Source organism: Carassius auratus, unplaced genomic scaffold, assembly GCF_003368295.1.
Source record: "Carassius auratus strain Wakin unplaced genomic scaffold, ASM336829v1 scaf_tig00216315, whole genome shotgun sequence".
NCBI classification, from domain to species: domain Eukaryota; kingdom Metazoa; phylum Chordata; class Actinopteri; order Cypriniformes; family Cyprinidae; genus Carassius; species Carassius auratus.
This window is the reverse complement of record NW_020528504.1, coordinates 155682-168082: the sequence shown is the minus strand read 5'-3', so window position 1 is coordinate 168082 and position 12401 is coordinate 155682. Positions and strand designations below refer to the sequence as shown.

The 12401-nt window shown below is 35.0% G+C and overlaps 1 protein-coding gene across 1 annotated transcript in view; it reads right to left on the bottom strand.

Annotated features, from left to right (window-relative positions):
- Nucleotides 1–12401, bottom strand: part of LOC113097483 (protein sidekick-2-like) — a 72482-nt gene that overhangs the window by 24825 nt on the left and 35256 nt on the right. Inside the window, 13 exon segments of the mRNA XM_026262703.1 lie at nucleotides 196–294; nucleotides 400–589; nucleotides 816–931; nucleotides 2447–2684; nucleotides 2780–2930; nucleotides 3694–3803; nucleotides 3893–4014; nucleotides 5099–5290; nucleotides 5855–5953; nucleotides 6138–6333; nucleotides 7501–7616; nucleotides 10236–10417; nucleotides 11061–11201. Coding sequence (XP_026118488.1) covers nucleotides 196–294; nucleotides 400–589; nucleotides 816–931; nucleotides 2447–2684; nucleotides 2780–2930; nucleotides 3694–3803; nucleotides 3893–4014; nucleotides 5099–5290; nucleotides 5855–5953; nucleotides 6138–6333; nucleotides 7501–7616; nucleotides 10236–10417; nucleotides 11061–11201 — 1952 coding nt within the window.

Genomic DNA, 12401 nt, shown 5'->3' with positions numbered 1-12401 from the left:
GATTATTTTAATGTGATACTCTGTGCTTGTTTTTACATGTTTATGTATATTTGCATGTGTATGAGCTGTTAACAGTCACTGTTGAAAGTGTTCAGGGATGTTTCATCTCTTGATGGTAAAAAGAGGTCATTCAGAAGACAAGCATGTAAGTATAAACACCAGAAGAAAGAAATGCATGCAGACAAACTCTTATACCCAGTATGATGCCGTTGGGCTGGGAAGGTGGCTGCCAGATGAGTCTGACCGACGTGGTCCGGACTTCAGGAAAAAGAATGACGACTGGCGGCCCAGGCACTGAAAATAAGAACATCATAAACTTGTAAAGACATCTGATTATTTAATAATAAGGCAACAGTCTTTTTTTTGTGTGTGTGTGTGTGTGTGTATTGTAATTCCCACCATCATCAAGGGTTCGCTCCAGGATTGAAGGAGTGCTGGGTCGTCCATCTCCAATGCGGGTGAAGGCGAGCACCTGGATTTCGTACAGAACATACTTTCCCAGTCCTGTCAGCTGAACACTGTGACTGGCGTTTCCTTCCACTGTCCAGAACTTAAGAGGAGAGTCGGAATCCTTCTCCTTATACACCACCTGAAAATAAAAAAAAGAGACATATTAAAATGATTTCGTGTAAGGGAAATAAGCTGTTTCTTTTAAATGTGCGACACTTCCACTTTCAATTGCATGAAAACAAAAGAGAGAAGAAGCTTTGCTCATGTTTTTTTGCAGTCAAGTATTCATTTCATTTGTCATTTTTGCAGCTTAGGTTTAATGAATGTTTTTTGTTTTTTTTTTTCACTTGAAAGTGCTTACAGACCTTATAGCCCAAGATGAGCCCATTCCGGTCAGGGTCGGGAACTTCAAACCAGCGGACCAGAATGCTGCTGGAGGTAGTGGCAAATGCAGAAACATTTGTGGGGCCACAAGAGGGGACTGCATTAAAACAAAGGCAGACAGATGAATGTGTTAGCTAAAGGCATGTATGGCTAAATTAATCTTTCAGTAGATAAGTGCATCTAAAAATAAATTATGTCATTGAAAAGGTTCATTACAACTTCCAAGTGGTTTGCTGACTATGATATACTGTGCTTGTTTGGCCAGCCAACTCACCTGACCTGAACCTCACAGAGAATCTATGAGACATTGTCAAGAGGAAGATAAGGAACATCTGACAGACAGTACAGAGGAGCTGAAGGCCGCTATCAAAGCAACCTGGGCTTCAATCTGGTTTGCTTTTTAAAATTAAATTACAAAAAATAAAGAGCTTTTCCAAGACATTCATTCTTTTTTTATTTTTTAGATGCACCTGTACATCTATGCATTCCAAGTCCTTAATGGGGTTGAAATATGTGCCTTATATCTATGTGTGTGTGTGTGTGTGTGTGTGTTTGTGTGCTGGGGGAGGATTAGGAGTGTGCTGATAGCCGAACACATACAGTATCACAAAAGCAGAGTTTGACCGTTATTGGGGGAGTAACACAGAGAATCACTCTCCGGCACAAATCCCTGGACACAGAGTGCATGATTGTGGGAATCTGATTGGTTAAAGAAAAAAAAGGGGGAGTTGTGTGTACAGCCCCATGCGTTACCAATTTCCTCAACACCCACTTATTAATCCCAAACCCATTTCCCTGAATTCTGGTAACCATGGAGAAATAGCTGAGCAGAAAGAGAAAAACAGGTGATCCAGAGGAAGTGTGTTTGCTTCTCTCTCATGGCGCAGGATACATGAAAAGGCTTGCATGTGTGTGCAGATCTGTGCACATTATAGCCTGTTTAAACAGGAAATCATGTGCCCACGTACTATGTATGACGAATGACTTTAGACAGGCCTTAACCTCAACATGTGATCAATGGAAAGTTTTTCCAAAATGGACAGTTCCTTGAAACTATAAGATAAGAGATATATTTGTGTTGCTTTAGAATGATTTATATGCTATTACATAATTTATTATTATTGAATTATACACACAGACATATTAGTTTTGATTTAATATTTCAGTTGTAGTAATTTGTTATGTGCTTTTATAATTTTATATTATTTTTGTATTATTAAGATAGATTTTCTTTTCAGTTCTAGTTTGAATTATTTTAGCATATCAGCTTGCACATATTTTTAATGTCTGAACTAAGTGTTTTATTTCAATTAATTACTTTATCTTTATTGTTACTTACATTATGATACCAAACATGCCTATAATGTTCAATAATAAGACTAATAATACTAATACTAATATATATATATATATATAAAACTCTTATAATAATAATAATAATAATAATAATAATTATTATTATTATTATTATTATTATTATTTTCATGCCCTTATTAAAATAGAGTAAACATAATAATTTGTAAATATTTAAATGTAAAATATGTAGAATATAAAATAAATAAATTATAAACTATAAAAAAAAAAAAATCCAAGATTACTGGTTTGTCCTTACCGGACTCTCTGGTTCTTCCCCGTACAGGTTGACTCCAGGGACCTGCTCCAATGCCGTTGATGGCCTGAACTCTGACCTCATACTCCATCCACTCCTCCAGGTCCTCGATGGTGAACTCTCTCTCCAGGCGATCTGCAATGACATGCAGCAGGGCTCTGGACTGAGCTCCGATCCTGCTGTACTGCACACGGTAACCCACCGATTCTGGGTTCCCGTTGTACTCCCATTCAGGAAGAGGCTGATCAACAGGCAAAAAAAGAGAAAGACTGAGTTTGTGTCACAGTCTCAATGACATACACTGAGTGTGTGTACGGTTTCGATTGTAGAACATACCACCCATCTGAGCCAGAGGCTGGTTTCGCTGGCCGTTCGAAGGGTCACATTTGCAGGAGCCATATCAGGAGGAGCCTGCAGGGTCTGGATCTTTCTGGAAGGCTGGCTGGGTGGACTGGTGCCCACTATGTTCACCTGACGCATACGGAACCTGCAAATCCCATTATAGACTTATTGCAATGGCCTGATTTACATTAACATTGTTATTGTTAACTAAAACTAAATGTAAAACTATTACAAATATTTTTTTCAATAATGGGCATAAAGCCAAAAAAATATGTAATAAAATATTATATATATATATAATATAAGAAAATTAAATATAAATATTTGATGAAAAAAGTAATTGAAAACTAAAAATGTTGCCTTGCAAAATAACTGAAATAAATAAGTACCAGCAAAGTAAATAAAGTACCAACTACTCATTAATGCTGATATACTGTATGTATTTATTCATTAGTGAAATAAATGAGTACTAAAATCACTAAAACTGAATTAAAAATAAATTAAAGCTCTAGAGGAATACTGAAAAGTGCATAACAATTATAAAAGCCCATGACAAAATTAATAAAACTTAAGTCAATTTAAAAGGATACACACACACACACACACACACACAATAATTATTAATTGTACTAAATTTAAAATAAAGCCTGAAAATATTAAATAATCTAATGTAAATATATGAATATATACTATAACCGTAAATAAATTATACTAAAATATCACAAGTGGTCAATCAAGACTGATTACTATTTATAACTATGAATAAAAAGTTCTCAAATATGATTTCTCTGTATGATTTGATTTTGAGGAGACCTGTCAGAAATGAATTAACTCTTTTTCACACCTCCTTGAGGCCTTATTTGATAATATATTTATGTAAGTAAAAAATTAATAAATGTATGCGTCACCTATAAAAGGTGTAGGGGTTGAGGCCGGAGACTTCCAGAGAGCGAGCATCAGGCTCGTTGGCCAGCTGATGGACCGTCACCCATTCCTCATTCTCTCCAATGACACCCACCTGAGAGAGATCCATGCAAAAAAGAGGTTCATTCAAAGATCAGATAAACAATGTTAAAACTTCACCCTCGTGAACAACAAGTGGTTCACCTGGGCCTCCACCTGCCAACGAGAAATTGAGGTCTTGCCGTCATATCCTGGCTTAAACTGCAAGTTTACCGATCGAGGGCCAATGTTTGAGATGGCCAAGTTTGAGGGAGGCCCGGGAAGCTCTGTGTTGGGAGAGAGAAAAGTTGGTTTTAGTTTTTAAAACATTATTTATTTATTTATTTTTTATTTAGTACTGAATATAATATAGCAATATATCCAGAGCAGAACAGACCTTTCAGGATCCAAACATTAAAGCAAAGTCATACTGTGAAAATGTTTGGCTGTGTTATGGCTCCCCCTTTTGGTAAAATGAGGATTTGTATACAGAGAAATAAATAAACAATGAACGAAAGACCGTCCTTACCTGTCAAAGTCTCATTACTTCAGGAATTTTAATTTGTCATTTTTTAATTATTATTTTTTTACGACCAGAGGCTACACAGTATTGTGGAATCTTGGAAAACTTATTGATTTTTACTGTCAGTGACGACAAACTGACCGTTTCAAGATGGCTGTGGAATGTGGCATCTGCTATGGTTGCTGTTAAACTACAACCATAGCAAGCAGCTCTAAATATACTTTAAAAACAGTTTTCCCACAGTTTAATGTCTGTGTGAAAGGCAGACGTGAACGAGAACTTTGGTACAAATCATTCCACACTCACAGCTGTTCCCCAGCTTATTATCAGAAGATGAAATATGCCTCCAATAAAACACTGTGGGTATGTCAGGAAAGCAGCAGGCTCTGCATAACTTTGGGTAATAAGGGTAACATGATGCGATAATATGACCGTACAGGATTCATACATCTTTATACGTCTACATCTCCTTTTGAATGTGTGCGACTCTTACATGGCTCGAGTCGAAGCCACAGAGCGTCTAATGAAGCAATAAATGAGAAACGATCTCTGTCGTGGGAGTCGTAATCATGACTCCTCCTGTCAGTTATTCTGCGGCTCTGGGCTGCATGTGTTGGTGCTGCATCGGTGCAATAACGAGGGCTCGGATCTTTAACTTTATAACCCTCTGTAGTCCTTTAATGGGAGCTCTAAAACCAGTGGTGGTCTAAAGTTGGTTCAGGGGAACTCGTGGAAAGAATATGTTGTTTTCTCTTCCCCCATTAGACCATGCTTAGCCTTTCCGGTCCGATTTTAATGTTAGGTTTGCCGTTACTGTTTTGACTGGTTTGTGCATGTGTGTGCTTTACCTGGCGGTACTCCTGAAGAGATGGTTGAAGACGAAAGCTGACCCTGACCCTTGGAGGTCATTCCAGCCACCTCAATAGTGTAAGTGGTGAGAGCGGTCAGTCCAGTGACTCTGTATTCCAGAGTCACATTAGGCAGGTAGTGTGTGACCCGTGTGTTAGTACGGTTATACTCCTCCCATGATATACGATACCCTAGGAAACAAATATGAAATATAATATAATATAATATAATATAATATAATATAATATAATATAATATAATATACTTTATCAATTTCATAGAGTATTAAACTAGGATTCTAGACTAGAAATTATGGAGTAAACTTTTTAAAATATTTTGGGAATAATTATTTTTAATTATACATACTGTTTATTGCAAAATGTGATATATATATAGTATAAAATTACAATTCCATTTAAATAAAATATTTGAAGTTATTAGACATATTAATACATTTATGATTTAATAAAAAAAAAACAAGCAAATACATTATACATTAATGATACAAATACATTATACATTTAATATTATATACTGTATAAGATTGATATATGATGTTAAATTATTTTAATAGTAAAAAAAAAAAATATATATATATATATATATATATATATATATATATATATATATATATATATATATATATATATATATATATATATAATAATAATTTATATATCAATAATATGATTTTTCACAAGGCATCAATGGAACCTGTATAATTTCCGTAACAGATATCTTTGTTGATAACTCACCAGTCAGAATGCCGTTCTTCTCATTGGGCTCTCTCCAGCTGACTTTGAGAGAAGTGTCTAGAATCTCAGTGAAGCTCAGGTGACCCACAGCACCAGGAGCTGAAAATACAGGCCAGAGGTCAGACTGTGAGACCTTCACAGGTACAGAATACCTGGAGATGTGAGGGTGGTTTCCATTAAAACCAGGGTCAGAGGTCATGCTGCCTCCACTGGTTCTTGAAATTGAAAGCACTGAACATCAACAATAATCATGTAACATGTGTGTGTTGGAACAGGAACTCACTGTCTTCATGAGTGCGCAGTCGTCGTGGAGGACTGCGAGGACCGTCTCCTGGTGTGGTGAAGCAGAGCACAGAGGTGAAGTACTCAGAAAACTTCTTTAAACCGGTGATGTGGCCCACATGCACGCTGTCCTGGAAGTTCGGCCGAACCGTCACTATTGTCGTCTCGTCTTCCTTTCCTGGCTCCCATGCTAACAGCTTAAAAGAGCAAGAGATTAATAAAGTATCCAGTTTGGGATATTTATTTACGTGGACTTTCTTGTTATATTGTTTCCTTATTGTTTTGAACATTATCTGGCATTCATTCCAGCATGGATCAAAATGGAAAGGACCAATAATAATGTTTTAAATCAAGTATTTTAAGTTGATTATTATTTTCTGGGTCATAACAGTGAAATAATATATATATATATATATATATATATATATATATCAAATCTGCATCCTCCAGAATGGAGAAGAGCGATTTATCTTAGTCAAAACATGTTTTAATAGCATTTGTAAGCTTATTCTGATGTCTGGGTCAAGTAAAATAATAATACACACATACACATATACTGTGCATATATATATATATATATATACACACACACACACACACACACACACATGAACAAGGAAAGAAAGAAAGAAAGAAAGAAAGAAAGAAAGAAAGAAAGAAAGAAAGAAAGAAAGAAAGAAAGAAAGAAAGAAAAGAAAGAGAACAGACTAAATATGACACCATAACATGCATAAAATAGAAATGGTGTAAAAATTGAACAGCACTGACACACATTCCCTAATTTGAATAATGGTGTTCAAATAACACTATCAGAGCGCTAGATTTATTCTCCACTGAGAATGGCTGAACGGTCTCAGATTTCCTCCCTTTTCTCAATACTATTGTGGATTATTTGGCATTTCAGAGTTTATAGACACTTGAAACTCTCCTCTGAGGGCACTAAAGAGGGAATGAGAGTTATAAGCTTATTCTCCAACGAGTCCACTGAGAAAAGACAAGCCTTCCGACAAATATTCTTTCCAATCCCAGCTGTTGTTGTCTGGGACCGATCCTAAACCTGGCTAATAAGCTATTAAGACTAATGTGTCCGGCTGACTGTCTCCATTTTGTAATTGTTCTAAACATTTTTTTTCCACAGACAGTCTGGCTATAAAGAAGCAGAGTGACAGGAGGATCGATTCCGGATCTCTCAGCAAAAACAAATACAAAGGAATGAGAGTAAAGGAGCTGAAAGAGACCTCTGGCTACCCTAGCATGAAATCTCATCATCAAACTCAAAACGCCTAAAAATACAAGCAGCGTTTAATGCATTTTCAGCGGCTCAGGTCTGAGCGCAGATGTATTCTCATTCCTTCAGCGTTTACCTTGTAGCCCTGGTTGATGCCGTTGATGAACTGCGGGTTCGGGGCTGTCCAGGTGAAGCGGATTGTGGTGGAGTTGACAGGCTCTGCTTTCACATTGCCTGGAGCGATGGTGGGAACTGGTTGACAGGGAAAAATGGAAAATGGAAGACAGAGACGGAAACAAATGAGACTTCTTTTTTTGGTAACCCATTTCGGCTGCTACACCACAGAAAATTGACGGAGAAGATTCATTAGCTCTGACTTTGCAAATGATAGATTTATAACTAAGCAGTGGTATTTTAAAGGAATAATTACTCAACTATGCCTCATAATATACTAAAACACGTAGATTGTAATTTTCCATGGAAAACAATTTTTAAGTATTTTTAAATGGCTCTTTACTCAACGAAAGGTCACAGTGACCTCAAACTTTAATTTTCAGTAAATAACAATTCAAATTTTGGTCTGCAACACAAAACTTAGAATTTAGTGCACAAATTGCATAAAGTACTTTTTTGTACTTTTTGAAACCAACATTTCATGGAAAGGAGTTGAGAGAAGACTTTCCAGAAATGATCTATTCGTGACATACGTTTAAAATTATGTAATTTATTAACAATTATTAGTAAATATTTGTATTATCCCATTTTCATAAATCATAAAAAAAGCAGTAAATACACAAATAAATGATCAAAAATCAAACATACGTTAGGTCTGTAAGATTTGTTTGGTGTTCGTCAAAGTATCTTGTGTTCAGCTAGACTACATATATTTAATCAACAATATATTAAAACAATAATATTGTAAAACTTCCGTATAATTAAAAAATATTGTCTTCTATTTTAATATATATATATATATATATATATATATATATATATATTAAAATTAGTGCTGTCAAAATTAGCGCGTTAACGCATTCGATTAATTTGAAATATTTAACGCGTTAAAAAAAAATAACGCAATTAACGCGGTTGCATTTTTTTTTATTTCCAGTTGTGGCCTATGTGTGTTCAACGTGCAAAGAAATATGGATAAGACCAAGGAAGGACTTTTAGACGGAAAGTTTCAGTATAAAACTCTGCCGGATTACTCTTCAGTCTGCCACAAGAAACATTACTCTTCATTTAGTCTGCCACAAGAAACAGCAACATTAAAATCATGAACTCAAATGTCATTGTTTAAAAAAAACATGACTGTTGTAACAGTGCGTAAATCAGACCTTTCTGTAATGCTAACGTTAATAAGCTTAAACGAAAATAACGAAATAATTGTGTAGCGGAGTATTTTTTGTACACAGTGCCGCGAACTGTCAATCACTCCTGTACGCGCGCATCACTGTCCTCCTCAGCTGCAGCAACTTGCGCTCTCTCTCTTCATCAAGCTTTAAAACAAAAAGGGGACAAAAAGATCATATTGTCTTTGTGCATAGGCTATAGATTAATTAGATAAATGAATATCTAAATTTGTGCCTTGCCGTCTACGGTATTTTTTTTAGAACTTAGAAAAAAGATGCTGCAGCCAATGAACAGCCAGCGGGGGCTGCAGGACGACTCAACCTCCGCAGACAGTTTTTAATGTTTATCAGACAATAAATACTCAAGATTTTGCTTTAGTATAACTCACAACGAGTTTCACACACCTTCTCCGGCCACGTTGAGTTGAGTTAACAGTGGGAAAAGCAACACATGCGCTATTCACTTGTATAACTTAAGGGTGAATGGGTAATGTAGTTTCTGCTCTGGGTGGGATGAATTAGGAAGCTTGCATTGTGAAGGGCGCTCTGAAAATCGGCAGTGCAGGTAAAAGATTAAAACCTCTATTAAAACAGATGTCCAAATGAGCGTACCGGTACGCTACAAGCACGTTCTGGGCGCACAAAGAGGTGGCGGTACGCTCAAGAGCTATATTTGGAAGTGGCGGTACTGAGTACCAGTGCATACCGGCCCACTTAAAGCACTGGCAATGACTATACTTTGGAATTTTTTTGCAGTCCACTTAGAATTCAACATGGAAATCATTTTTGTTTTTTATTGGCATTGATTGTTTTGAAATTCAAATGGTACTTACATGCTTGTGTTTTTATTTCTGTAATAAATATGGCTTTCAAGCCAACAGTTAATTTGGAGGATATTGATGGTTTATTGCAGGTATGTTGTTTACATGAGAAAATCTGTGTTACAAGTTAAACAAAAATTCCAATAAACAATCATATTTTGAATTTAAATAGTTTCTTTGTCTTGAGTTTACATTAATTATTTACATTTTACATTTACATATCCAAAAAGTTTCAGTCTTTTAATTGCGATTAATCGCGATTAATCGCGATTAATTTTAAAAAATTGTGCGATTAATTAGTTTTTTTTTTTTAATCGATTGACAGCACTAATTAAAATAGAAGACAATATATATATATATATATATATATATATATATATATATATATATATATATATTTTTTTTTATGTATTTTATTTTTTTCAGGGTTTTTTTTTTTGCCAGCCATTTTAATTCTAATATGTTAATATGATCTGGTACTTATTATTATTATGAATGTTAAAAATAGTTTTGCTGTTTCTTTTCTTTTTTTTTTTCCTGCAAACTGTGATATATACTTTTTTCAGGATTGTTTGATAAATGTAAATTTTAAATTCACTGAATGACTTTTCTGTAATTTCAAACATTTTAAGAATAAAGGTATTCAAATCAATCGATTTTACTGATCCCAAACTTCTGAATGGGATCTAACCCCTCACCTCCTTGGAGTGTCCACTCTGTGACTTTATGGGAGTAAACACCCAGTCCAGCTCCGTTATATGCTGCCACCTCAATTTCATAATTCGTCCAGATGATGAGATCCTCCAGCAGCAGGTTGGTGAGATCAGGGTTAGAGATATTTTTATACTGGATATCCACAGGCAGACCGGTCAGACGATACCTGAGATTAGCAGATGGTCATATTGTTACTGTCGAGGACAGGTGCAGAGATTTCTGATCTTAACATATAGAGAGCTTTGACAGGGCAGAGAATTTCCTCCAGATTACAGTCTGATAAACATCTCTAAAATACACCTTGTCATCTACTCTTCATAATCAGATCTGACGGGTTTATGTCCAGCAGTACCATCTGTAAGCAACAGAGAGCGACAGAGAACTACTCCAGAAATTTCATAGCATTCTGTGTGTTTTTCCTGAACTGTGCTGAGGACCACATGGGGCGACCAAGGTCAGGTACCATTACTTATGTTTGCAATACCAAAAACGGCCTTCAGCTTTCTTCAGTGATGAACAGGAAAAATATATAAATAAATGAACAAAAAGTCCATTTCACTGTCATTACTGACAGCAAGGAAAAAGCCCTGAAGTGCTCAAATCCTGAAGTAGCCTTGAAATAATACAATACAATCGAATTCACCCACAAACCAGCTGTGGGGAAAGAGAATCTAGACCGGCTGGAAAAGAGTCTCATTGGCATGGCTTTGGAAAAAACACATTACAAAAAAAATAAGAGTGAAACAAGTGCAAAAACCGAAAAGGGTTTAAGATAATGTAAAGAGCCCAGACATGCGTAAACGTCTCACCGGATGATGTATCCTCTCAGGATGCCGTTTTGGTGGCTTTCTGGTGGTGGCTGCCACTGAATCATGATGGACTGGTTTGTGCGGCCGCTGGCGATGACGTTCTGAGGCGGAGCGCTGGGCGGCTCCTCTGGAAGAGACACCCTGGAGGAAAGAAGATAAACACGAGCAGGGATCAACCAATATGGATTTTTTGATGGTCAATATAAAGCCGATATAAATAACACTATTTAATTTAAAGATAAAGGACATTTAGAAGGCAAAGAAATGTATATTTATTGGACAAAATATTAAATAAATTAGAAAGAAAATTTGGTCCCACTTTATATTAGGTGGCCTTAACTACTATGTATTTACATAAATAAATAAGTACAATGTACATATTGTGTTCATATTGTATTGTAAAATACTTTTTCTGCTATTGAGGTGGGATAGGGGTAAGGTTAGGGAGAGGCTTGGAGGTATGGGTAAGTTTAAGGTGTAAAGTATGGGTCAACAGTGTAATTATAAATGTAATTACATAAATTGAATACAGATGTAATTACATGTAGTTTTTTTATATACATAAGTACAATGTAAAAACATGTATGTACACAATAAGTATGTCGTACTAAATTATTAATTAAAATGTAAGTACATAGTAGTTAAGGCCATTTAATATATAGTGGGTCCGAAATTTTTTTTACGACTCAATCAAAAAATGTATTAATAATAATAATAATAATAATAATAATAATAATAATAATAATAATAATAATAATAATAATAATAATAATAAAACTTCTAAATTCTGTAATCCTATTATAGTATTTTTCACTAATAAACAAATAATTTTAAATTCAAGTTATAATCTTAATCATTATATACTGGTAAAAATAAAAATTCCTCAAAGACCAGGTAATGGTATATTTTTATACCATTTACATTCTTTGTAAATGCCAAATATTGGCCCATATTGCTATATTGCTTTCAATCGGTTGATCACTAAACAAAAGATAATATTTTAAGATTAACACAAGATAATATTTAACATTATAAAAATGCTAATATAACATTCCAAAATGTTGTCAAATATAAATTAAGACCAGGAGCTTCAGATGAATGCAATTCATGAAAGAAAATGCAATTTCAAATTAGCAATACGGACATTACTGTATTGTAAACTTAGTTTTTATGTTAAAATAACATTCAAATTTTTTTTTTTTTTTTTTTTCAGATTGGTCCAGTCTGGAACAATCACAAACACCAAACAATGAGACTGCTGACCAGCCATTGGCTCTTTTACTTGGAAGGTGGGACTTCTTTCATTCTAGTCAGTTTCTCCTTTTCATTCAAATGCAAATG